At 41.6% G+C, this 25511-nt stretch overlaps 1 protein-coding gene across 1 annotated transcript; it reads left to right on the top strand.

The window, feature by feature from the left end:
• The first annotated feature begins 68 nt into the window (after positions 1-68).
• Positions 69-24256, top strand: LOC141443598 (dymeclin). Its single transcript, XM_074108930.1, has 17 exons — positions 69-147; positions 2704-2844; positions 3831-3977; positions 5020-5161; positions 6458-6585; positions 7726-7845; positions 9010-9152; positions 10079-10285; positions 12916-12989; positions 13937-14059; positions 15133-15258; positions 16222-16384; positions 18091-18189; positions 18642-18700; positions 18948-19115; positions 19910-20035; positions 22497-24256. Exons 2-17 carry the CDS (start codon positions 2705-2707, stop codon positions 22638-22640), a joined length of 2109 nt encoding a protein of 702 aa, XP_073965031.1. The 5' UTR covers positions 69-147; position 2704; the 3' UTR covers positions 22641-24256.
• Positions 24257-25511: the final 1255 nt, after the last annotated feature.

Raw genomic sequence — 25511 nt, 5'->3', positions numbered from 1 at the left:
CGACTCCTAAAGGTCTGTACTGTGAAGTTAACAAATTATTTAATGTAACTACGCATGTACACACATGTACGCACGTACACACTATTATAACTATAACTTGCTTGCATATTTACCACCATTTCGCTTCAGACAACACCTGTGACTTAGGTCAGTAGTATTTTGTTAAATACCTGCCGCATTCGTCTTTGAAATGCTTTATTTTGTATGTTTGTATTTATGTTTTCATGAAAACTTATGAATCAGTTTGAGAAATGCCGATGTGTTGTCTTGTCTGTTTCGTCTTTTGACGACTCCTAAAGGTCTGTACTGTGAAGTTAACAAATTATTTAATGTAACTACGCATGTACACAGTGTTTCTTTTTTTCTCGTAAGCAATGTATATCTATTTAAACAAAAAAAATTAGCCGCCTAAAAATTTTTCATGTCATACTGGGCCCTTATCTTACATCATATGACCATGATGAACAATCAAATGTAAAACATTGTGAAAGTTATTTTTTCATCAATTAATAAATTGTTGCTATAGTAGTGTCTTTATTTTGAAAAAGTAGGTGTGAATTTCTAGTGTTTTCTATTTCATATTTTGGTCTTTATCACATTCTTACTATCCCATAACATCTGTCTAATTAATAACAGTGTGAAGGCACTAAATATTTTTTTTACACTTACTAACAAAATTAGACAAAACTCAAAACTTACAGATAATTAATAAAAATATCAATGATATTCAAATAATTTAATTTACTAATAACAGAACTGCCCAATAATTGTGCAGATGTTTTATTAAAGTACTTAATAGTAAAAATGTGACATGTAAAAAAAGTCCTTTGTTTCCTTTGCAGAATAAACAGATGCATGGGTGAAGACCAAAAAGTTGAACACCATTAAAGCTATGTTAGCACATAGTTTTAATTTCCATTAACTTTTTCAATTGTGACACGAGAATTAATCATACATTTGTATGGATAATTTTCAAGTTAATGTACACAACACAATGCCATTTATTTATTTATTTATTAACATTATATTTGTACCCTAACAGCTAAAGCCAAACCGGCACAAACTTTCAATACTTAACTTAAGATAATATCTAGGTGAGTTATGCTATAGAGCTTGCAGGCATCTGATCATTAAATAAAGAATATTTTTTTTTTTATTCAATTTGTGATTGTATATTAATCCAAAATAACAAAGCTGGCTGATAATACAGTTAAAAAAAAATAGGACTCAGGAGGTACATGTAACGACAATATAGGAGCCTTATCATTATCAGACTTACAAGTCAACACACGTAAAAAGAGCTCTGGATGGCTAGTGGAGGGGATACGTTTGCGCATCTGTCAACTAACAAGCCAATGGCGTGTCGGCGGCGCCCCCTCCCGCGTCCCCCACTTCTCCGCCCCCAATTTGGTCTGTAGTTCGCTCACTACGCAGGTATATCGCCAGGAGCTCTTTTTACGTGCGTTGATTTGTACCACGGCGATTTGCGAACGAGTTGACAGCGAGGCGAGTACGCAGCAAGTTCGCCGCGAACGCGCAATGAATTCGCTGCGTGCTCGCGGTAAAATCCGTGACTGTGTGGCACAGCACTATGCGTCCGCACAAGACTACCAAGCTACGCCCCGCACTTTGGCCTGCGGGGGGAATGAAGGAAGGGCGGAGAGGTGCCGGCGCTCACGCCGCGCGCCGCCCACGCCGCGCGCCGCCAGTTGCCAAGACCTCGTCCGCGCAGAACGCACGCTGCTCTCACTGCCTGCTCGCAACTATCAACTCTCGTACTCGCTCGCTATCATTTGACGCCATACATCCGTTTCTCTATCTTTCAACTAATTACTATCCGCTGTACACTTCCTCATCGAAATTAAATCTCTGTAACTCACGCAACTAACAGTTTTCATTCAGACTCCATCCCATCCCAGCCTATATACGTCCCACTGCTGGGCACAGGCCTCCTCTCAGAACAAGAGGGCTTGGGCCATACTTCCCACGCGGGCCCAGTGCGGATTGGGAACTTCACACGCACCATTGAATTGCTTCGCATGATAGTGCAAGTTTCCTCACGATGTTTTCCTTCACCGCAAAGCTCGTGGTAATTTCAAATGTAATCCCGCACATGAATTTCGAAAAACTCAGAGGTGCGAGCCGGGGTTTGAACCCACGACCCTCTGCTTGAGAGGCGATAGGTTAAACCACTAGGCCACCACGGCATTCCGACTCGCTGACTACTACCCCTACCTACCTACCCCTATAACTGTACGGCATGGCGTCCCAGCCCTTCTTCTTGGTTGTCCCACTCTTGGCAGAGTGGTCTTGGTCGTCACATCAGGGGTGGCGGCAAGCTTTACAATCCGTCGGCATTCCTCCCGTACCTATAGCCCGCCCTTCTCGAACACTCGTGGAGTGGACCGCTGAGTGCAGCTTTATCTTGGTCCGTCCAACGCGTGGGTGATCTGCCGCGTGCTCTCGTGCCTTCAACCTTCTCTTGAACCGCAAGCCGTTCCACAGATGTGGCCTCCCGACGTGTGATAAGACCAAAGAAAGTGAGAATAGGACATTGGACGATGGAAGAAAGACGCTGTTTGATGCCGAGTTCACCAGCACCACATTTCTAAAGTGTCTATCTTCTTCTCGCTTTCCCGTAACGTCCACGTCTCAGCACTAGAGAAATAAGTGACTGTACTAAAATTCGAATGTTAACATCAGGATGGGTGTGGCAATTAGTCGGTATGCAGAGCTATCGACCAACGAGCTTCTGGAGCGGTTCGTGTCCCCGGACATCATCTGCCCCAACGACCCCTTCTGGAACCAGATGCTGTCATTCAATATCACACCTCCGAGCAGCGCGTGAGTTGGTTAACTATATCCTTATTTTTTTTTTTTATTTGACTGGATGGCAAACGAGCAAGTGGGTCTCCTGATGGTAAAAGATCACCACTGCCCATAAACATCTGCAACACCAGGGGTATTGCAGATGCGTTGCCAACCTAGAGGCCTAAGATGGGATACCTCAAATGCCAGTTATTTCACCGGCTGTCTTACTCTCCACGCCGAAACACAACAGTGCAAGCACTGCTGCTACACGGCAGGATTAGCGAGCAAGATGGTGGTAGCAATCCGGGCGGACCTCGCACAAGGTCCTACCACCTGCAAAGACGATTGCCACTGAGCAGACCGGGCGGAATCGGCTGCGGTCGCTTTTCACCGGGTCCTCGTCGAGCACTCTGTGGCAGCCGACCGCCGTCCGCCAACAGGAAGGCGTGGGTCGGCTGCCGCGGCCTGGCGTCTCTCCGGACCTACTGGTTGCCTGCGACCAGCCGAGTGGAATGGATCCGACGGCACGCGATGGAGACCGGACCATAGTAAAATAGGAGAAGCAAGTTCACTACAAACAAAAGTACATCGCGTCGCGCGGTATATTATATTCAATATTCGGTATCCGGCCAAACCACTAGCCGTTTCATCTCTAGTACCTTTATATACAATACAATACAATACAAAGACTCTTTATTGTACACTAGACATTGTAAGCGATACAGAAAACTAAATTACAAGGTATATATTTAAAAGGTAAGGCAAGGTATTCATTTACATAGGTTAGAATTACATATGGATGTCGTAAGAGGCGACAAAGGATATAAGGTTAAGGTATACCGTAGGCGACAGGCTAGCAACCTGTCACTATTGTACCGTTTTTGTCAAACTTTTAAAATGTGGCTAAGCACTACAGGTGTATATATATTTGTGGTACAAAATCCTAAAAAATATAGGGTTGAACAATGCTCTTTTGCCAATGAAAATAGCTCATTAGTCATTAGTGTGTACATTTCCAGCGAGGAGCAGCTAATATTCGACTCGAGCACCGAGAGCCTGCTGCAGCAGTTCTTAGCCAATAACGGGGACACGGGCAACCTGGGCTCCCTGCTCCAGGTCTTCATCACGAGGGCCACGGAGCTGCTGGCTTCACCTACCAGCGACAAGTGAGTTACACTACTTCTCATTTGAAAGAAAGAAAGAAAACATTGATTCGTGACAAACATAAGAACAATGGATAAAAAAAATATATATATAAAATATAGTTTTACTAGCTTTTGCCCGTTCACGCGCGTGGACTTCAGTTATCGCGCGCTGTTCCCTCGGGAACTGTGCTTTTTTTTCGGGATTAAAATTAGCCTATGTCACTCTCTGGCCCATGAAACAACTCTATGACAAAAATCACGTCGATCCGTCGCTCCGTTTCGACGTGAAAGACGGACAAACATAACGTCAGCAACATTGATAAAAAATGATGGCTAAATAAATTGACAGGCTTGAATAAAAATTAAATGTAAAAACCCACACAGCTTAACGATAATAATTATACCATTGTAATGTTTATGTACGCAGAGGGGGGGGGGGGTTGAAATATTGCCTAACTAACATGATTATTAGATATCGAAAATACAAACTGAGACATGCGTGCACAGAAAAACCAGAAAAAGAGACCAGCCCTGGGAATCGAACGGAGTGTTTTTGTTACAAAAAAAAATACAACCAAATTGATAACCTCCTCCTTTTTTGAAGTCGGTTAAAAAGACTCCAAAAAACCAATCATAATTTGATTGCTTAGTAGCGACATCTCTTGTCTGGGTGAGCGGTTAGTTCCAAAAGAATGTGACGTCTCTCGATGAGAGCGAAACATAGATGTCTCTAGTGCTGCTGCTTAAGTAGCGTAGTGGAAAAAACTAAAAAGCAACCTGAGATATGTTTGCATAGGAGAAATTCGTGTCTAGACTCCTGTCCAGCGGTGGTGTAGGGGTTATAGCACGCAGCACGGATTGCTAAAGACCTGGGTTCGATTCCCAGCGCTGGTCTCTTTTTCTTGTTTTTCTGTGCATCCATGTCTCAGTTTGTATTTTCGAAATCAAAAATGTCTAAAATTACAACTTTGCTGAGTGTCAACTTTCATGTTCTAAATCATTTTTGTTTCCTACAGGGATTACTTATTTCAAGACTATAAATTTAAAGTGAATTCCATTCCAGCGTGATGCTGGCGTGGCAAACGTTCAACGCTCTCTTCGTGATCCGGGCAGTACTCAAGTACCTGGTCGAGATGGTGCCGGAGTGCGAAGTGTGCAGGCACCTGGACATACAGGTGGCGCGCGCGCCGCCCGCCGCAGACGATGTAAGTTGACTAACACTAGACCACGACCAGAGCAAGGCTAGCCAATAGATTTTTAGGTGGGCAAATTTTTAAGTCTGAGACGGGCCAGGCCATTGCTTTTTTTTTCGACTGGATGGCAAACAAGCAAGTGGGTCACCACCGCCCATAAACATCTGCAACACCAGGGGTATTTCAGATGCGTTGCCAACCTAGAGGCCTAAGATGGGATACCTCAGGTGCCAGTAATTTCACCGTCTGTCTTACTCAAACAACAAGCACTGCTGCTTCACGGCAGGTTTAGCGAGCAAGATGGTGGTAGCAATCCGGGCTAGAGGTTTATCCTACTAATCCTTCTAATATTATAAATGTGAATGTTTGTGAGTGAGTATGTTTGTTACTTCTTCACGCTGAAACGGCACTTCACTTGGATTTGGATGAAATTTGGCAAAAAGTTAGTTTATAACTTGGATTAAAACATAGGATACCTTTTATTCCGATATTCCCACGGGATAGGGATAAAATCTCTAAATAACCACCGCCGGGCTTAGTCATAAAATTTGGTTTGTAGGTAGCTGAACGTCTGGAATAACATAGGCTTTTTTTATCCCGATGTTCCCACAAGATAGGGATAAAATCTCGAACTAATAACCGCTGGGCTTAGAGTCATGAACTTTGGCATAAGTGTTTTAATTTAACGTCAGCGAAAACCACGATGTAATTTTAGGGAATTCCCATGAGAATTCAATAAAATCCCGGAATTTCAATTGAACTGCTGTATCTAATGTGTTACGCGTGCAAAGCCGCAGGCACACACACACACACACACACACACACACACACACACACACACACACACACACACACACACACATACACACACACACAATCATATTTGCTTCACTCATAGATATTAGTGATTGAGACTCGTATGTTTATCTATTTGTTGTGAATCCATACCTACTGTATTTATATTGTCATAAACGAATGTTCTAGTTACTATTATTACGTATCTACTGTGGTAACCTATTATTCGCCATGTAACATTTTAGTTAAGTGTACAATTGTTGTTAATTAAGGCTGGTTGGTTTCCTAAATAAATAAATAAACACTAAGAAGAAAGGCTGGCATCAACTTGTTGGCGGGCAAATGGGTCGGTCAACTTTTTTTTTGTACCTCGTTGCCATAGTTACGTCCCCTGGCCTGGACAATTCTTTAGAACCATGAGTGTTTAAATGTTTTATGTGGTTACCAACTAGCGGCTAAAAAAAAAGAGTAGTTAGTAACATATGTGTTTCACGTGTGCGTTTTTTTTTTCAGACATCCGTTGACGAGTCGCAGGCTACGCAGAGCAAACAGACAGACACACAGAGAGTCTTCAGCGCCGAGAGCCGCGTGGAGATGTTGATAGACGCGCTCATTGGACTAATCATAGATGTACCTGTCACGTGAGTCACGTCGTTATTGGTTCAAAGTCAAAGTCAAAATATCTTCACTACCGTTCCCTCACTACTCTACCCTACACTACCCCTCCCTACCCTACTGAATATCTAATTAGTCCGTCTGTTAGAGTATTAGAAAATATTGGACGCTTACATTTTTCATTGTCAATTAAACATAACCTAACAAAACAAAAAGTTGAAAACTCCCGACTTTGTCACTTTAAAGTTCGTTATCTCAAAAACGGCTGAACCGATTTTGATGAAACATGTCTACGGACCATCACTAGAAACCCTGCTTTCAATTAAAAAGAAACCGCATTCAAATCGGTTCATACGTTTATGAGCTATGGTGCCACAGACAGACACACACACACAGACACAAATAGCGGTCAAACTTATAACATCCCTCTTTTTGCCCATTTTTGATGACATAGGGGACGGGGAGGGCCTGGATGGTGATACTACGTCTACAACATTATTAAACCGCTGGGTTTAATCATGAAATTTGGTATGGTTGGGTCAATCTACTTTTTAACCCCCGACGCAAAAAGAGGGGTGTTATATGTGTGTCTGTCTGTCGGTCTGTGGCATCGTTGCTCTTAAACGGGTGAACCGATTTGAATGCGGTTTTTTTATTTAAAAGCAGGTTTTCTAGCGATGGTTCTTAGACATGTTTGATCAAAATCAGTTCAGCCGTTTATGAGATAATGAACTTTGAAGTGAAAAAGTCTGGGGTTTTCCAAGTTTTTGTTTGTTAGGTTATTAGTGTAACTGGCTGCCATGATAACGTCTCCTGGGTCACTTATTAAAAGTTTGATTTTATGGGGTACAAATCCACAAAAAGTCAGGAGTTGTGACATTTTTAAGGCAATTCCTTCATGGCTGTCTCCTAAGAATGCTAGTAATATTGCAATTATCACTGATGGATGTCTCCTGAGTAACGAGACAGGATAACAACACTAAGAAGGTGATTGACTCGTTTAACTTATACAACGTCAATGAAAGCTACGATGTAATTTTCGGAAATCCCCACGGGATTTTTTGTGAAATCCCGGAATTTCAATTCAACCGCTGTATCTAATGTTTACGTGTGCGCAGCCGCGGGTGAACACTAGATGTTCATAGTTCATTGTCTTCTTGTTGCAGCGACAACACATACTATTTGCACTTGGAGTGTATAAACACGCTGCTCGTGCTTATGTCTGTGTATATGTTCGCTGGTGTGCACGGGCAGACCAGGATGATGGAGACTAGCATTATATATAGGTGAGTTTCGTTTTACATACAATTTTGTATTTTTTAGAATTCAGTCTCTTTCGGCTATTCATGTAAAGGCTGACCAGAATTATAAGTTTAGTGTTAGTAGAGTTATTATTGATTTGGGAGAATCAATGAGAGGTAAGTCCAAACACTGAACACTGCCAATTATTATTTATTCCCATATAGGACGAGTACACAGTCCTATGGGCGAGAGAATACTGGCGAGCCCGCCGGTATAGCTAACCTATAAAGATATCGCTATATGGGTACTTGGGTAGCTATACAACTGTGTCGCTAAATAATAAACATCGCCATATTGCGGAAAACCAATAGAACTAATTTCTTGCACTGGTAACAATAAATTCAAATGTCATCTGTCTATTGCTGTCAAAGTTTAACGTTGTTTGCGCGTCGTATTTTAAAGTGTTATATTGTGTTTTTGTGCGTTAAAATGCCGAAGATTATTATAGCCTTGGAAGGAAAATATTTCACAATGTATAAAAGTATTTGTCATAGAAAAAGTCTGAATGATTAGAAAATATTCCTTTAAATAACATCACCGACGCCGTTCGTTGTCAATATGACTGTTAGGTACCGTATAGTAAATGTAAATAATGTTGCAATGTAAAACGGTTTTTTATATTCCTGTTCAGCCTTTAAGTACTTTTAAATGTACACAAATATTCGACCTATAAAATCAATTGAAATCGTCAAAAATATTAATTTTTAAATGAATCCCTTATCCATCCATCCCAGCCTATATACGTCCCACTGCTGGGCACAGGCCTCCTCTCAAAACAAGAGGGCTTGGGCTATAGTTCCCACGCGGGCCCAGTGCGGATTAGGAACTTCACACGCACCATTGAATTGCTTCGCAGGTTTGTGCAGGTTTTCTTCACCGCAAAGCTCGTGGTACCTATCAAATTTACGAGAATGAATTTCGAAAAACTCAGAGTTGCGAGCTGGGGTTTGAACCCACGACCCTCTGCTTGAGAGGCGATAGGTCAAACCACTGGGCCACCACGGAATCCCTCATAGGTTAACATCAAAAAACTGTGATCCATTTTGTGGTAGCGTATCTAAATCCGCGGGGCCTGGAAAAGCGTTAATAATTTCTTATATCTTTACGAGCTATATTGTAAGACGTTGGACGGTTGTGTGTGTCCCCAGGGCGCTATTCCAGGGGCGCTACGGCATGCACGCCCCGCTGCTAGTTAAAACGCTAGTGAACCACATATCGAGCATGCTCGCCGCGCCGCCGGACATGTTCGGGACGGGCGGCGCCGGCGGCAGTATACTAGTCAACCTCGCCTGTGAGTATTTCATCAAATACTAAAACTACTTAACATGCTAATTCATTGAATCTGGACACTAATAATCCGTACTAGTATCTGTGTCCACTGTTTTAGACACTAATAATCCGTACTAGTATCTGTGTCCACTGTTTCAGACACTAATAATCCGTACCAGTATCTGTGTCCGCTGTTTTAGACACTAATAATCCGTATAGTATCTGTGTCAGACACTAATAATCCGTATAGTATCTGTGTCTGTAGACACTAATAATCCGTACTAGTATCTTCAGACACTAATAATCCGTAGTATGTTCAGACACTAATAATCCGTACTAGTATCTGTGTCCGCTGTTTTAGACACTAATAATCCGTACTAGTATCTGTGTCCGCTGTTTTAGACACTAATAATCCGTACTAGTATCTGTGTCCACTATTTTAGACACTAATAATCCGTATTAGTATCTGTGTCCACTGTTTCAGACACTAATAATCCGTACTAGTATCTGTGTCCGCTGTTTTAGACACTAATAATCCGTACTAGTATCTGTGTCCGCTGTTTTAGACACTAATAATCCGTACCAGTTTTGGAGTCCGCGGACTTAGCCGCTAATAGCTCATAAATAAAGAAAGAAATAAAAACATAGACTACATGAAGGATAATGTGTATCCTTGCGTGTCATGTCTCATGCGCACCAAAACTTTTTTAATGTCCATTAAAAAAGCGTTCAAATAGAACAAATGCATTCCTAAGTATGTGTTCACACGTCAGCACTTTTAAAAAGCGACGCATTTTATCGAACAGTGTTGTATTTTCTGCTCTGGACGTTGGGCGTTAAATTGAAAATTGAATTGAAATTGAGCCAACGCCGAGTTTTGACGCAACGCTTTTTAGCTCTCGTGCGAACGAGGCCTAACAATATCCCAACGATGATTTATTTCCCCAGCCGGCTTCTGGAACCTTCTGACTCTCAACCCGGCATCCCGACCGCACATCTACAGCCAGCCCAGCGCGGACCGGCACGAGCTGAGCGAGCGTCTGCGGCGCTGGCACCCGCTGGCCAACCAGGCGTGTCTGCTGCTGCTCGCGCTGGCCAACCACTGTGCGACCAGCCGCTACCGCCGCGCGCTGCTGCACGCCACTGACGCTGCCAGTGAGTACACACTGTTACAGCCACTCAGTACACACTCTTACAGCCACTCAGTACACACTGTTACAGCCACTCAGTAGACACTGTTACAGCCACTCAGTACACACTGTTACAGCCACTCAGTAGACACTCTTACAGCCACTCAGTACACACTGTTACAGCCACTCAGTAGACACTGTTACAGCCACTCAGTAGACACTGTTACAGCCACTCAGTAGACACTGTTACAGCTACTCAGTAGACACTGTTACTCAGTCGACACTGTTACAGCTACTCAGTCACTGTTACAGACAGTCACTGTTACAGTCACTGTTCAGTCGACACTGTTACAGCCACTACAGTACACACTCAGTAGACACTGTTACAGCCACTCAGTAGACACTGTTACAGCCACTCAGTAGACACTGTTACAGCTACTCAGCAGACACTGTTACAGTCACTCAGTACACACTGTTACAGCCACTCAGTACACACTGATGTTACCAGGAAATAGACACTAATGTTACAGCCAGTTAGTAGGCACTGATGTTTCCAGTAAGTAGCCACTGATGTTACCAGTAAGTAGCCACTGTTAAAACCAGTTAGTATACACTGAAGTTACCAGGACCACTAATGTTACCAGTGAGTAGAGACCGTTACAGCCATTTAGTAGACATTGACGTTACGGGTAACCACTTATCAATATGTCGCCACCGCTCCTGCCATTGAGTAGACTCTTGCTGCCAGGGATTAGTCTCTCGATGAGCTTACAAAGGGGGGGGAGAGCGTTCTTATCTACCCACAGAGTCTTGCTTCAGCCACGTGCTGGAAAGCCGGTAGAGGAGCATGTATCCTCCCGTCGGACTATGCGGGGTGCTTGGGTCGGTCTTTTTTGTGGATCGCCATTGGTTTCTTTCTTTATCGACCCTAGGTCTTTTACGGCTAACTTGTCCTGTTAGTATAGGTCAAATCTTGAAATTCGAATTTGACCCACTTCCAGTGGTCGGATCGACTTGAAGTTAAGTATGCATATGTAGCATGGAGACAACACAAGTACAGTCAACAAAAAGTATAATAAGCAAATTTTGAATATTTATAAGATACAGTAAGCAATTATTACCAGGGGTCGGACAAATGTGCGGATGACGTAAAAATGACGTAATCTTTTTTTTTTTATACGACTGGAAGGCAAACGAGCAAGTGGGTCTCCTGATGGTAAGAGGTCACCACCGCCCATAAACATCTGCAACACCAGGGGTATTGCAAACGCGTTGCCAACCTAGAGGCATAAGATGGGATACCTCACGTGCCAGTAATTTCACTGGCTGTCTTACTCTCCACGCCGAAACACAACAATGCAAGCACTGCTGCTTCACGGCAGGATTAGCACACAAGATGATGTTTTTATTTGAACTTCCGTGTGACATGTAGTAACAAAGTAGCATTAATGAAGTAACAAAATAATCTTAAATAAATCAATGGAATTCAGTGAATAAAATAAATTTCATATCGTTTAATAAAGAGGTTGATAAAAAATAAGTAATAATTGTTTATGATAATCAAAAATACTATTTGAAATCATCCTATAAGTGGTTTGACGTCATCGGCACTTTTTGTCCGACCCCTGATTATTACAAAAATAATTTAGTCAAATAACTCGCCCCTTGCCATTCCCGGCGCAGAAGTGCCCATAACGCTCGCGGCATTTCCACGTTGAATAGCTATGGACAGCCTTTGCACCAGAAATTAAATAAATCTTGTACTAAATCCTTATATCCTTCTTGTTCACTTACCCATTAGTCACAGACGGTTCTGACAGAAAAACAGCGCTGCAGGCACGCCTCAGCATAATGCTGAGTCAGCGGCCGTTTCACTTTTGCGAGGACACACAAATCATATATTTTAATTTTTGTATTTCTAGTGGGTTGTTTTTAGTTTTTGTATTTGTGTGTCTTTGTGAATGTGAATAAATGTCTTCTATTCTATTCTATTATATTTGACTACTTTGTATCTAGATCGATCGAAGATTCGGGCGCTTTGTGAGAGCATCGGTTTACAATTCTGTTCTGGCCTTCTGTTATAATAAAGACTGTTCGGTGACTACTGCCAAACAACTTGTTACACAGTGGTTACTAACTCTGGACTACGATGCTGTTGAGGGCATAATTGTAACTTAAATTAATTCACAGAATACTCAATCAGTAGCTTGTGATTTTCGGCCTCATGTTGTCTTACGTTGTGTTGTATAATGTAACTAAATTTGGGATTAGTTGGTTAAATCTTTTCTTTTTAATTAAGCTCGACCGCCCAAGAGACAGGCTCTGCCTAGTTTGGGGGTCTCTGTTGATTCTTGTAACTGTTGAGCAGGCACTGTATTTGGGTGATTTTATAGGGCTAGCTTAAGGCGTGCTGGGGATTTAATAAATAAAAATTATATTCTCACTCGGAAACGTGTATTGCGCTTGCACAGGTGCATAGAGAAGGGAAGGAAAAAAACTTAATTCTAACAAAGAATCGACAGTCGAGATAGTGCTGTACCTTAGTGTTGGGGTTGCCAACAGTAACATCACGGTGTGCACGATTGCTGTATTGTAATTTTATTGTTACTTAATTACTTAGAGTGTGCACTAAAGATTATTATTATTATTTATTAGATACTTCGACGGCGACGCCTCAGAAGGAGGAAGCGGGGTCTGAGATGGCGCCGCCTCGTATTGACATGGCCGCGGTGAGTAACCTATAGTTAGGCACTTGTCCCACCGCCGACGATGAGCGAGAAGCGAGTAGAGCGAGTAACTAGAAACGAGTGGGCGAGCAGCGAGAAGCGAGTGTAGTTTTGTCACTGGCTGTAAGCGAGTGTTCGAGTGCGACGGGCGATTACTCGCTCCACTCGACTCGCTCGTGCGGGGCGGCCGCCAAGCTGACATCGCTGAGCGAGTATCTATAGCTCAGCGAGTTTTATAGCTCTTGTCGCTGCGACAAATAATGTAAGAGCGAGTTCTCACCGACAGTGTGAACAGCCAGCGATCAACTATTAATATATGTGTCTCTTTTACTCACACAGGATCTTATATCTTTTGTTCGCTTCTTGAGCGAGAAAATAGTCGATAGCCAATCGTTTCCTCGCCGGCGGTGAGACAACTGCCTTAATTATTTTTTTATTTAATTGAGACTTGGGCTTTAAATATACCTCGTTGAGTTTCTTGCCGGATTTTTTCTCAACAGAGGTTTTTCAGAACCGGTGTGGTAGATTTTTTTGATAAGCGCTTGTTATAGCTGAATAAAGACAGACTTGACTTCATTAAATTTAAAATTTTGTATTATCGTCTAGACTCTAGACATACAGTACAGTCAACATAAGTGATCACTTTTGTAGCTTGTTATTTTAACGTCATGTTTGAAAAGCCATACGAAATTGTGTACCGACTGAAAGCGACAAAGTAGAAAAGTGATCACTTATTTATGAAGTTAAGGGGCTGTTTCACCATCCATTGATTAGCGTTAACCGACGGTTAAATGTGATGCCGTCTCCGTCTATTCGAACAAAACAAATAGAGACGGCTTCACACCTAACCGCCAGTTAACACTAATCAATGGATGGTGAAACAGCACCTAAATGTACAATTGTCTTCTTTAATCGTGAAAATTTGTTAATTATAAAGACATTTGTTACAGTTACATAAAGCCCTTTGCGCCACAGCGGGCTGCGAGCATTCCACGTTATTACTATATCTCCTGCTTCACTCCTGCAAAGCGTACAAGCGATATGTCACCAATGACCCACACATCGAAAACTTGGTGAGCATCCTTCAATTTTATTATTATTATTTTTCGGACATTTAATTTATTAATTTTGTAATCAATTTTATTTTCATTTTAAACTGTTGACATTTAACTGTAATTTTTACTAACAATAGATTGATAAGTTATTTGTATACTTTTTACTAACATTAATGGATGTAATTATCTGAAAATAAATTATATTATTATTATTATTATAGCTAAAGAATTAGACACTTGTAGAACTGTATACTCGTTCTTCTACTACTACCTACTACTTCTACACCACCAATAATACTACTAAACAACTACTACCACACTACCTAATACTACTACTGCACTACCTACTATACCTAGTGCCATCCACGAAGACGCGTGATTTTGTCAAAATTAGACATTAAAGACATTGTAATAAGAACCACGGCACGGTCGTCGTGAATGACTCTACCTATACTTGTACTAGTACACCACTATTACTCTACTACCTAGTACTACTACTAAACCACTACTACTGCACTACCCACTACTACTACACCACTACTTTATTACTACTACGCCGTTACTACTACAGTAATCAGTCATTTATTTGCTCAAACATGGTACAAAGAAGATGGTTTACATGCAATTTATAGTGCGACATGTTTTGTCAGAAAGACATGCAATTTTTCATCACACTTGCTCGTAAACAGTGTCGTAACATGCAGGCTACCTTGGTTGCAACCCCCCAAATAAAACCCTCGACCTTAATGTGCTTGTCATGAAGCCCAAGGTCGGTAAATGAGTTTGTTACTGCATGGCAATTTTTGAAAAAATATTATTTTTTCTTTTACAAATATGCAATTTCACTCGCTAATGTGATGAACAACATTGTATGTCGCACGGGTGGTACTAAAATTACGAACATCGACTCATTAAAGCCGTCAGTCTTCGTCTTCGGGCTTCTAATAGACTCTCGTTCGTAATTCCTTGTTTACCGCCCTTAAGACACAATGTACTTTTAAAGTTGTGTGTACACCAGACCAAACTTTCGAAACCAATTTTAAACCGCAACTCCGATTAAACGCCTTAATAAAAATTTTGTATTTTCGCAGGTAGTTCCGATACTGCAGGTGTTATACAACGCCCCCGACAACAATTCGCACCACATATATATGTCGCTGATCGTGCTGCTCATACTGACTGAAGACGACGCGCTCATCAAGAATGTGCATTTGATTGTGAGTGTTATGGTTATTAAGTGGTAGTACAACCTTTAACAGTCGCATTAGGTGTTGATATAGGGGACCTAATTCGCGTAACATTCATTGTCATAATATTAATTCCCATAACAGATTTGGTATTACATAGTTTGTGCATGAAACTGACATAAAAATCAAAAAGCATGACACTTACTTGGGGCAATAATAATAATCTTTATGACGACTGTATGGCCAAGTGGTTAGAGAACCTGACTACGAAGCTTGAGGTTCCGGGTTCGATTCCCGGCCGGGGCAGTTATTTGTATGAATAATACGAATGTTTGTTCTCAGGTCTTGATTGCTTTTAATATATATTTAAGAATGTGTTTATCTATAAGTATGTGTATCCGTTGCCTAGTATCCGTAGTACAAGCTTTGCTTAGTTTGGGACTAGGTCAATTCAAATATGAATAAATAAATAATATTAATTAAGTTAACGCATGCTGCCTAAATGTTTACATGCTTAGACTGAAGCAGAATGTATTGGAAATCACTACCTCTCACCACCTACCCCTTACCACCTTACATTGTAAGACTACATTCTTGTAAACAAATAAATGATTTATGATTTATGCCAATTAATTGGTGTCAAGTGTCCCTTTATATTTATTTTATTTCAAGTAACTAATGATATGTAAAAATGTCATTTGATTATGAATTAAATCGATATAATTTTATTTTATTTTTCATTGTCCTAGTAGACAGGTTATTTTTAGTTAGTAATAATAATGAAATAAAAATAATCGAAATATCCATAACATTGTGCATTTGTGCCAATTTTAAAGTAATCTACCACTAAAAGTGGATCAAAATGGAATTGCAAGATTTGACCCGTACAATACATACATTATATACTTATTTTTGGTGATCATTTATTACTTTGCTGTTACTCGTAAATTGTTTTATATTCGCTGATCAAAAATACTAGTGTTTCTTTCACAGATATTAAAAAACATCCCCTGGTACACCGAGCGCACGATATCCGAGGTGTCCCTTGGCGGCCTCATGGTGCTGGTTTTAGTTCGCGCGTTGCAATACAACATGGCGCGCGTCCGGGACAAATACTTACACACCAACTGTCTCGCCGCCATTGCTAACATGAGCTGTAAGAAAAATAGTTGCTTGTGTCACAAGGGAGCAAAATGTTGTATTTACGGCGAGGGCGTACATTGAATCCAGAATGTAGCGAAGGATTCTGCAATAGAGTCGTGAGCGTAGCGAGGGATTCTAAAGTAGAATCCTGAGCGTAATGAGGGATTCAAGCTTTAACGCCCAAGATGAAAATAATTTTGCTCCCGAGTGGCTCATACAACTTTTCACACCGAGCATTAAGAAACTTGAGAAAAACCATTTTAAATATTATTAATGAACAACCAGCATAGAAAATGGCGTGGCTTTACAATTATCAACTTCAAAAATTTGAATTTGCAATAAAACACTTAGAAAAGCCTTGAACAGAAAAGTTGCACTTTGCTCCCTCTCGTCAGGGAGGAAAAGTTACTTTTCTGAAGGAGAGGTGTGAAAAAACTATTTACTCCCTAATTCCCTGAGCAACACAACCGTTCACCATGCTACCAGATGTCAGATGTCTGACTGGTTGAGCAAGCTAGGTTTGCCCTGAAGATGAGCTCTGGTTGAGTTCGAAACGTGTCAGTGTAGTGTGGTGGTGGTGATAGATGGGTTTGTGTGATTTGCGTGTGTTCTTACAGTGTGGAGGTGGAGGAATTGCATGATCACACATTTCTTACATAAACGTAGCTATAATAGGGTCACGGGTGATCAAAGTAATTATTTTACTTCACTATACTTGTATTTCTCTTTTTTATCCCCCGGCGCAAAAAGAGGGGTGTTATAAGTTTGACCGCTATGTGTGTCTGTGTGTCTGTCTGTGGCACTGAAACTCTTAAACGGGTGGACCGATTTGAATGCGGTTTTTTTATTTGAAAGCAGGTTTTCTAGCTATGGTTCGGCCGTTTTTGAGATATTGATCTTTGTAGTGACAATGTCGGGGATTTTCCAACTTTTTGTTTGGTTAGGTTATATGTTTATTAAGACAGACAGATTATTTTTGTTTGTTATTTGATTATGACGAAGTCTATAAGTAAAAGTATATAAGAATAACATATAGGGCGTATTAGTAATTTACCGGATGGCCAAGTGGTTAGAGAACCTGACTACGAAGCTTGAGGTCCCGGGTTCGATTCCCGGCCGGGGCAGATATTTGTATGAATAATACGAATGTTTGTTCTCGGGTCTTGGATGTTTAGGGGCTGTTTCACCATACTTTGATTAGTCTTAACTGGCGGTTAGGTGTGATGCCGTCTCTATTAGTTTTGTTCGAAAAGACGGAGACGGTATCACATTTAACCGTCGGTTAACACTAATCAATGGATGGTGAAACAGCCCCTTAATACATTTAAGTATGCATTTATCTGGATAAGTATGTTTATCCGTTGCCTAGTATCCATAGTTTTTTTTTATTATTCGACCTGATGGTAAGAGATCACCACCGCCCATAAACATCTGCAACACCAGGGGTATTGCAGATGCGTTGCCAACCCAGAGGCCTAAGATGGGATACCTCAAGTGCCAGTAATTTCACCGGCTGTCTTACTCTCTACGCCGAAACACAACAGTGCAGGCACTGCTGCTTCACGGCAGGTTTAGCGAGCAAGATGGTGGTAGCAATCCGGGCGGACCTTGCACAAGGTCCTACAGTACAAGTTACTAAAGTACAAGCTTTGCTTAGTTTGGGACTAGGTCATTAGTGTCAAGTGTCCCATGATATTTATTTATTTTCATTAATTTCAGGTGAATTTAGGAATCTACACCCATACGTAGCGCAGAGGCTGGTGTCGCTGTTCGAAACACTTTCCAAAAGAAGAGCGAGGCTATGCAACGAAATAGAAGGTAACTAAAAATATTAGGCAAAGCTCGGCGCAGGGGGCGGCACTAGCACAAACCGTAAACAAACCGCCGTGACAACGTCAGTTCTCTTTATAGTTTTTAATAAATAAATAAATAGTGCATTGTGTCTTAAGGGCGGTAAATAAGGAATTACGAACGAGAGTCTATTAGAAGCCCGATGTCGAAGACTGAGGGCTTTAATGAGTCGATGTTCGTAATTCTAGTACCGCCCGTGCGACATACAATGTTTTTCATCACATTTGCGAGTAAAATTGTATATGTGTAAAAGAAAAACCTAGATATTCAAAAAACTGTTGACGGTTTGTGCTAGTGCTGCATTCTGACGGCAAAACAACATTGCAGTAATATTCCCCATTGTCTTTTGTTACTATTTATGAAATAATAACAAACACACGCACACCACATTCATCGTAACTTCCGCTTTTATATTTTAGGTGGCGATATAAATAATTTAGAATTACCCCACCACGCCGAAGAAAAGACAGAAGAAATAGTAAGTTTTATTTCTCACATAAATCACGAGCCTGCTTGCTCTTAATAAATAATAATAATAAATTGAAAATAACAGTAAGTCCTTTATAAAGGACTCTGGGCGCTAGAAGGATAAATAACTCAAAAAAGCTTATGGCGTCTCTTACGATGTTCGCTACGCTCACTTCGTAACTCATGCCACTCACCTTTTTTGACCCCTATTATACAACTAGTGCATTAAATACTATTTACTGCTTTTGTAATTTCAGGTGGAACACATACAAGTCCTAGACGAGGTTCTGCGGATGCTGCTAGAGATAATCAACTCGTGCCTGACTCATCAGCTGGTTAACAATCTGAACATGGTCTACGCGTTGCTCCACAAACGGCAGCTGTTCAAAAATGATCAGTACGCCATCACGCAGAATATAGAGATGGTGAGTATTGCAAGGCTATACTTCGTTTTTTTAGCATTAGAAAGAAGATAAGCAGGAGTCGAAGGGGAAAAGTGCCGATGACGTCAAACCATTTATAGGATGATTTCAAATAGTATTTTTAATTTTCATAAACAATTATCACTTATCATTTATCAACCTCTTTATTAAACGATATGAAATTTATTTTATTCACTGAATTTACGATTATTTTGTTACTTCATTAATGCTACTTTGTTACTACATGTCACACGGAAGTTTAAATAAAAACATCATCTTGTGTGCAAGATTACGTCATTTTTACGTCATCCGTGTCTTTTTATTAGAAAACACTTTTGAAAAATAAGTCACAGCAAATATGTAGCAATTAGCACGGACATATATGATCATTTACATGCTTTTGGTATCATAAGTAATAGTTACTGTTTTTTTAACGTTTTTAGGGTTCCGGAGCCAAAATGGCAAAAACGGAACTAGTTATAACGGCGAAAAAATCACGTTTGTTGTATGGGAGCCCCCCTTAAATATTTATTTTATTCTGTTTTTAGTATTTGCTGTTATAGCGGCCACAGTAATACATAATCTGTGAAAATTTCAAGTCCATAGCTATCACGGCTCAAGAGATAGAGCCCTGACAGACGGACAGACAGACAGACAGCGGATTCTCAGTAATTGGGTTCCGTTGGCACCCTTTGGGTACGGAACCCTAAAAAGGAAAGAAAAATTACCTATCTACGCTCAGCTCTAGTGGAAAACTCCTCTCACTTGGCGGGTTATTTATTGGAGTGTGTTGACAGGTGATAGGTTACTTCTCGTCCCGACTGCAGCGGGTGCAGGGTGCAGCGGCCGCAGACCTCAGCGTCTCAGAGGTGCTGCAGTGCATCAAACGCGGCGCCGAGCAGTGGTCCAGCGACCGGCTCAAGGTGAGGATGAGAGAGAGAGAGACAGAAAGAAGACAGGTGTGAACAGTACGGTAGACGTCTTACAGGTGCTGCAGTGCATCAAACGCGGCGCCGAGCAGTGGTCCAGCGACCGGCTCAAGGTGAGGATGAGAGAGAGAGAGACAGAAAGAAGACAGGTGTGAACAGTACGGTAGACGTCTCACAGGTGCTGCAGTGCATCAAACGCGGCGCCGAGCAGTGGTCCAGCGACCGGCTCAAGGTGAGGATGAGAGAGAGAGAGACAGAAAGAAGACAGGTGTGAACAGTACGGTAGACGTCTCACAGGTGCTGCAGTGCATCAAACGCGGCGCCGAGCAGTGGTCCAGCGACCGGCTCAAGGTGAGGATGAGAGAGAGAGAGACAGAAAGAAGACAGGTGTGAACAGTACGGTAGACGTCTCACAGGTGCTGCAGTGCATCAAACGCGGCGCCCAGCAGTGGTCCAGCGACCGGCTCAAGGTGAGGGTGGGAGAGAGAGACAGGAAGAAGACAGGTGTGAACAGTACGGTAGACGTCTTACAGGTGCTGCAGTGCATCAAACGCGGCGCCGAGCAGTGGTCCAGCGACCGGCTCAAGGTGAGGATGGGAGAGAGAGAGACAGGAAGAAGACAGGTGTGAACAGTACGATAGACGTCTCACAGGTGCTGCAGTGCATCAAACGCGGCGCCCAGCAGTGGTCCAGCGACCGGCTCAAGGTGAGGATGGGAGAGAGAGAGACAGAAAGAAGACAGGTGTGAACAGTACGGTAGACGTCTCACAGGTGCTGCAGTGCATCAAACGCGGCGCCGAGCAGTGGTCCAGCGACCGGCTCAAGGTGAGGGTGGGAGAGAGAGACAGGAAGAAGACAGGTGTGAACAGTACGATAGACGTCTCACAGGTGCTGCAGTGCATCAAACGCGGCGCCCAGCAGTGGTCCAGCGACCGGCTCAAGGTGAGGGTGGGAGAGAGAGACAGGAAGAAGACAGGTGTGAACAGTACGGTAGACGTCTCACAGGTGCTGCAGTGCATCAAACGCGGCGCCGAGCAGTGGTCCAGCGACCGGCTCAAGGTGAGGATGGGAGAGAGAGAGACAGAAAGAAGACAGGTGTGAACAGTACGATAGACGTCTCACAGGTGCTGCAGTGCATCAAACGCGGCGCCCAGCAGTGGTCCAGCGACCGGCTCAAGGTGAGGATGGGAGAGAGAGACAGGAAGAAGACAGGTGTGAACAGTACGGTAGACGTCTCACAGGTGCTGCAGTGCATCAAACGCGGCGCCGAGCAGTGGTCCAGCGACCGCTCAAGGTGAGGATGGGAGAGAGAGAGACAGAAAGAGGACAGGTGTGAACAGTACGGTAGACGTCTTACAGGTGCTGCAGTGCATCAAACGCGGCGCCGAGCAGTGGTCCAGCGACCGGCTCAAGGTGAGGATGGGAGAGAGAGACAGGAAGAAGACAGGTGTGAACAGTACGGTAGACGTCTCACAGGTGCTGCAGTGCATCAAACGCGGCGCCGAGCAGTGGTCCAGCGACCGGCTCAAGGTGAGGATGGGAGAGAGAGACAGAAAGAAGACAGGTGTGAACAGTACGGTGGAACGTCTATGTATGGAGAGAAAAAAAGTTGTTCAATCAGTCTCGAATACCTCTAAAAACTTGCATATGGACTAGTTTCTTACACATTTTTATATTATTATGAACTAAAAGAATTTCTTTGCTCATCCGCGACCTTATGATAGCTAAGTTTATGCAAGATATGCATATTCATGCAGTTCCTCCACCTCCACACTGTAAGAACACACACAAATCACACAAACCCATCTATCACCAACACTTGCTACATAAGATCAGTTGCTTCTTCGACCAATTGCTAACTACCATTAGCCAAATATGTGGTCTACCACCCTAAAGTTGATATTCGTTTGCATGTCACAAAACAATAATGCCAATAGACGTGTCTATCAACTTGAAAGTTCGACTTTAGCGACATATTAATTTGATAGGAACATGTTGAAAAATTTGTTAGACCACTTATTTGGCTGATGGTACTTAGTACTAATTTGCTACTTAGACCAGCTGGTTTTTAGACGAAATGATAATAACCCGAATCATGAACCTACTAGCCTGGTACAGTCACCAGCATTAATATCTGACACGTACTTCCGGCCCTAGAAATAGAGTCGTATCAGATATTTATGCACGCTTGTTGTGTGGGATATTGGTGCTGGTGACTGTACCCGCGACTCCGTCTGCGTTAAATTCGTTTATCGCTAACCCGCGGGCATCACACAATTTTTCCGAGATAAAAGCTATCCTGTGTCATACCCCGGAACTCAAACTATCTGCATACCGAAATTCATCTGAATCGGTTCAGCGGTTTCAACATGAAAGCTAACAAACAAACTTTCCAATTTTCGCATTCATAATATTAGTGCCATTTTCCTTTACTGAAATAGTTTTGTTTTTTCAGAAATTCCCCGACCTCAAATTCCGGTACGTGGAAGAGGAGCGGCCCGAGGAGTTCTTCACGCCGTACGTGTGGGGGCTGGTGGGGGGCTGCGGCGCCGTCTACTTCAGCAGCGAGTGCGCCCGCGCAGCCACCGCGCTCTGCTGACCAGCCTTTATACCGGGAGAACAGCCTGTGTGCGAGGACACCCTGTATGTTGGCGCCTTGTGATCTGTACACCTTTTTTAACACCTGTATGTCGTAGAGACCCTGTATACAACAAACAATAAACAAAAACATTCACTACTCGATATAGAGCTATAATAGCCTTATACTGTGAAAACACTCTGTGCGTAGTAGGAAAAAAAGATTTTGTGTAAAACACTGGGTCTTAAATACTTTGTCTGGTTACATAGTATTTGAAAAGAACCTGTGTGTTCTTAGCAGAGCCCGGAATTTTAACGGCTTTTTTGATCTGTCCTAGTGACTTCTCACTTATCGATTACCTAAATGATATCGATAATGATATTATCGTAAAATAATAATCGCAATATCTTTACAAGGACACTAATGGAACACATAATAGCAATACTGCAGACTTTGAATATGAAATTGAATTATTAAATTAGAAATTCTTAACTAATCATTGTTTTCATTGCATAATCCATATTACCGTGCCGTAGTGGCCTAGTGGTTTGACCTATCGCCTCTCAAGCAGATGGTCGTGGGTTCAAACCCCGGCTCGCACCTCTGAGTTTTTCGAAATTCATGTGCGGAATTACATTTGAAATTTACCACGAGCTTTGCGGTGAAGGAAAACATCGTGAGGAAACCTGCACAACCTGCGAAGCGATTAAATGGTGCATGCGAAGTTCCCAATCTGCACTGGGCCCGCGTGGGAACTATGGCTCAAGCCCTCTTGTTCTGAGAGGAGGCCTGTGCCCAGCAGTGGGACGTATATAGGCTGGGATGATGAATCCATATTTAACGCTCTTTAACGATAAAACCGTCTATTGTTGACCTCTACTTTTAATCTTTTTGAACATGTTGTATCGATATATCGATATTGAATGTCGGAAGTCGATAAGTGAGAAGTCACTATGACAGATAAAAAATGCCGCGAAAATTCCGGGCTCTGGATCTTAGCTTACCCGCGTACTCAGAAACGTTGAGTGTTTGGTGACATTTAAACGTTGTTCACTTTTTTCTAAATTAAAGCTACCATAATTTAGTTGCAGTTAAAAAGGGCATAGCCAGGATTCTGTTAAGAGAGGGGGGGGGAGCAGGTGATAAACAAGCGTCAAGGGGGAGCGTCTTCCTTATGTAGTTAGTACCTATTCCAGTCCCGCACAAAGCGGTTCGCTTCATCTTTCCTAATGCGAACTGCTCAGGAATGGAATTCGCTCCCATCGTCTGTATTTCCAGATATACAATCTAGGGCTCTTCAAGGCTAGAGTTAATAGGCTGTAACTGAACCAGTGAGACCTTTGGCATCATCTGCACTTTTCATCAAGTGAGATAGGGGGTTAATCACGGGTCAGTTTTATGTAAAAAAAAACATCAATAAATAAAATACCTTGTATTTATTTTTAACTATTTTTAGCTTATTTGCACTGCTTGATTCCTCACGATTTTATTTACTTAACTTTTATCACCGTTGTCACAATTATGTAGATATTTTAAATAAAATATTATTTTATTGGTTTGTTCATGTGATAGTTTTGTTTAAACAAAGTACAAATTGTGCGTCTAAAAAAATTAGTGATTCGATAGCGAAAGAAAGGTTTCTAAAATAAATCAGATAACGTAAAATATTATTTTTAGTTACTTTGAAGTATATAAATAGTTCGTCAATTGAGTTGAAAAATTAGTGACACCACAGTTTAGTGTTACCATAAAAAATCTATTGGCAATCTCCTTTTCAAATCACATAAAAAGTATGCCAATTTATTGATGATGTCCAATACCAAAAATCATAGACAAAATTCCCTATGAATGCCAAGTGGTTCTTTGGGCACTAATGGTAGCAAAAAAAATGCTAGTTACAAATAAAAACTTTACGTGTGTGTTAAATATTTGAAAGCAATAATTGTTGTGATGTTTTGATTTTTAATACATATCGTCGCTATTTAAAAAAAAAAACTTATTCCAAAAACGATTATCTTTATATTCTTGTGTCTAGAGCAAGCATGAGAGGCTTTTCTTCCGTTGAGTTATTTTATTATTTTTAAACTTTAAACTGCAAATAATAAATTACAGCTTAACCGGCCTCATCCGTAACATTGATGCTGTCAAATTGAAAAATTAAAAGAGTTTTCAGCACTGGTAGCATTATTTACAAAAGTCTATTTTGATATAGTTAATCTCTATCGCGTATTTGCCGCCTCAGCACACTAATTTACGCATAATTATTAATTCGCATAACTGAATTTAACACCTAATGTAAATTGGCATAAAATTGAAATTATATTTATGGGATACTTTAGTAAATAAAGCACGTGGCAGTGCTGGTGCGGTAAATAAGTTTTATAGGACATTTGAGTTGTATTTCTCCTTTACAATTTTCTCAACTCCCTTGCCGTAACCTGTTACCCTAGTTTATGCATTACAGGGCTATCTGTATTAAGTTATTTGACATTTGTATTGTCTGACGTAGTTTAAATAAAAATACAATATCTGTATTACAAATAAATGATATTTAATAAAAAATATTGTTTTACTTAGCATTCAGTAAGGTAAGTATCACATTGAGGGTTTCTGAGAGGCTTGATGGCGCTAGAATCGTAAGGTCTGTCTGACAACTTTGACATTTGCATCACGTTGGCGATTTGTGATCTAAATGAGTCAATCGAGCAAGACCGTAAAACCGTACCGTACCGTAGATGTTTTATTAGGTTATTAGTTAAGCCTGTCGTATGACATTTGATTTCTGTGACTTGATTAGAATACTTTAGAAACGAAAAAAAATTCGGCTCTCTTGATTACCTACATCATATTACATGAACCGTACCTTCTGTGGACCTAAGTGCCAGCACGCCA

Source organism: Choristoneura fumiferana, chromosome 27 (assembly GCF_025370935.1).
Source record: "Choristoneura fumiferana chromosome 27, NRCan_CFum_1, whole genome shotgun sequence".
In the NCBI taxonomy this organism is placed as follows: domain Eukaryota; kingdom Metazoa; phylum Arthropoda; class Insecta; order Lepidoptera; family Tortricidae; genus Choristoneura; species Choristoneura fumiferana.
The sequence above is the reverse complement of the archived record's forward strand: the minus strand, read 5'-3'. Positions and strand labels throughout refer to the sequence as shown.

Coding starts and splice junctions, on each gene's coding strand:
- LOC141443598 (XM_074108930.1), top strand. CDS start 2,705: ATGGGTGTGGCAATTAGTCGGTATGCAGAGCTATCGACCAACGAGCTT. Junction 7,846..9,009: donor GAGACTAGCATTATATATAG/GTGAGTTTCGTT, acceptor GTGTGTCCCCAG/GGCGCTATTCCAGGGGCGCT. Junction 9,153..10,078: donor TATACTAGTCAACCTCGCCT/GTGAGTATTTCA, acceptor TTATTTCCCCAG/CCGGCTTCTGGAACCTTCTG.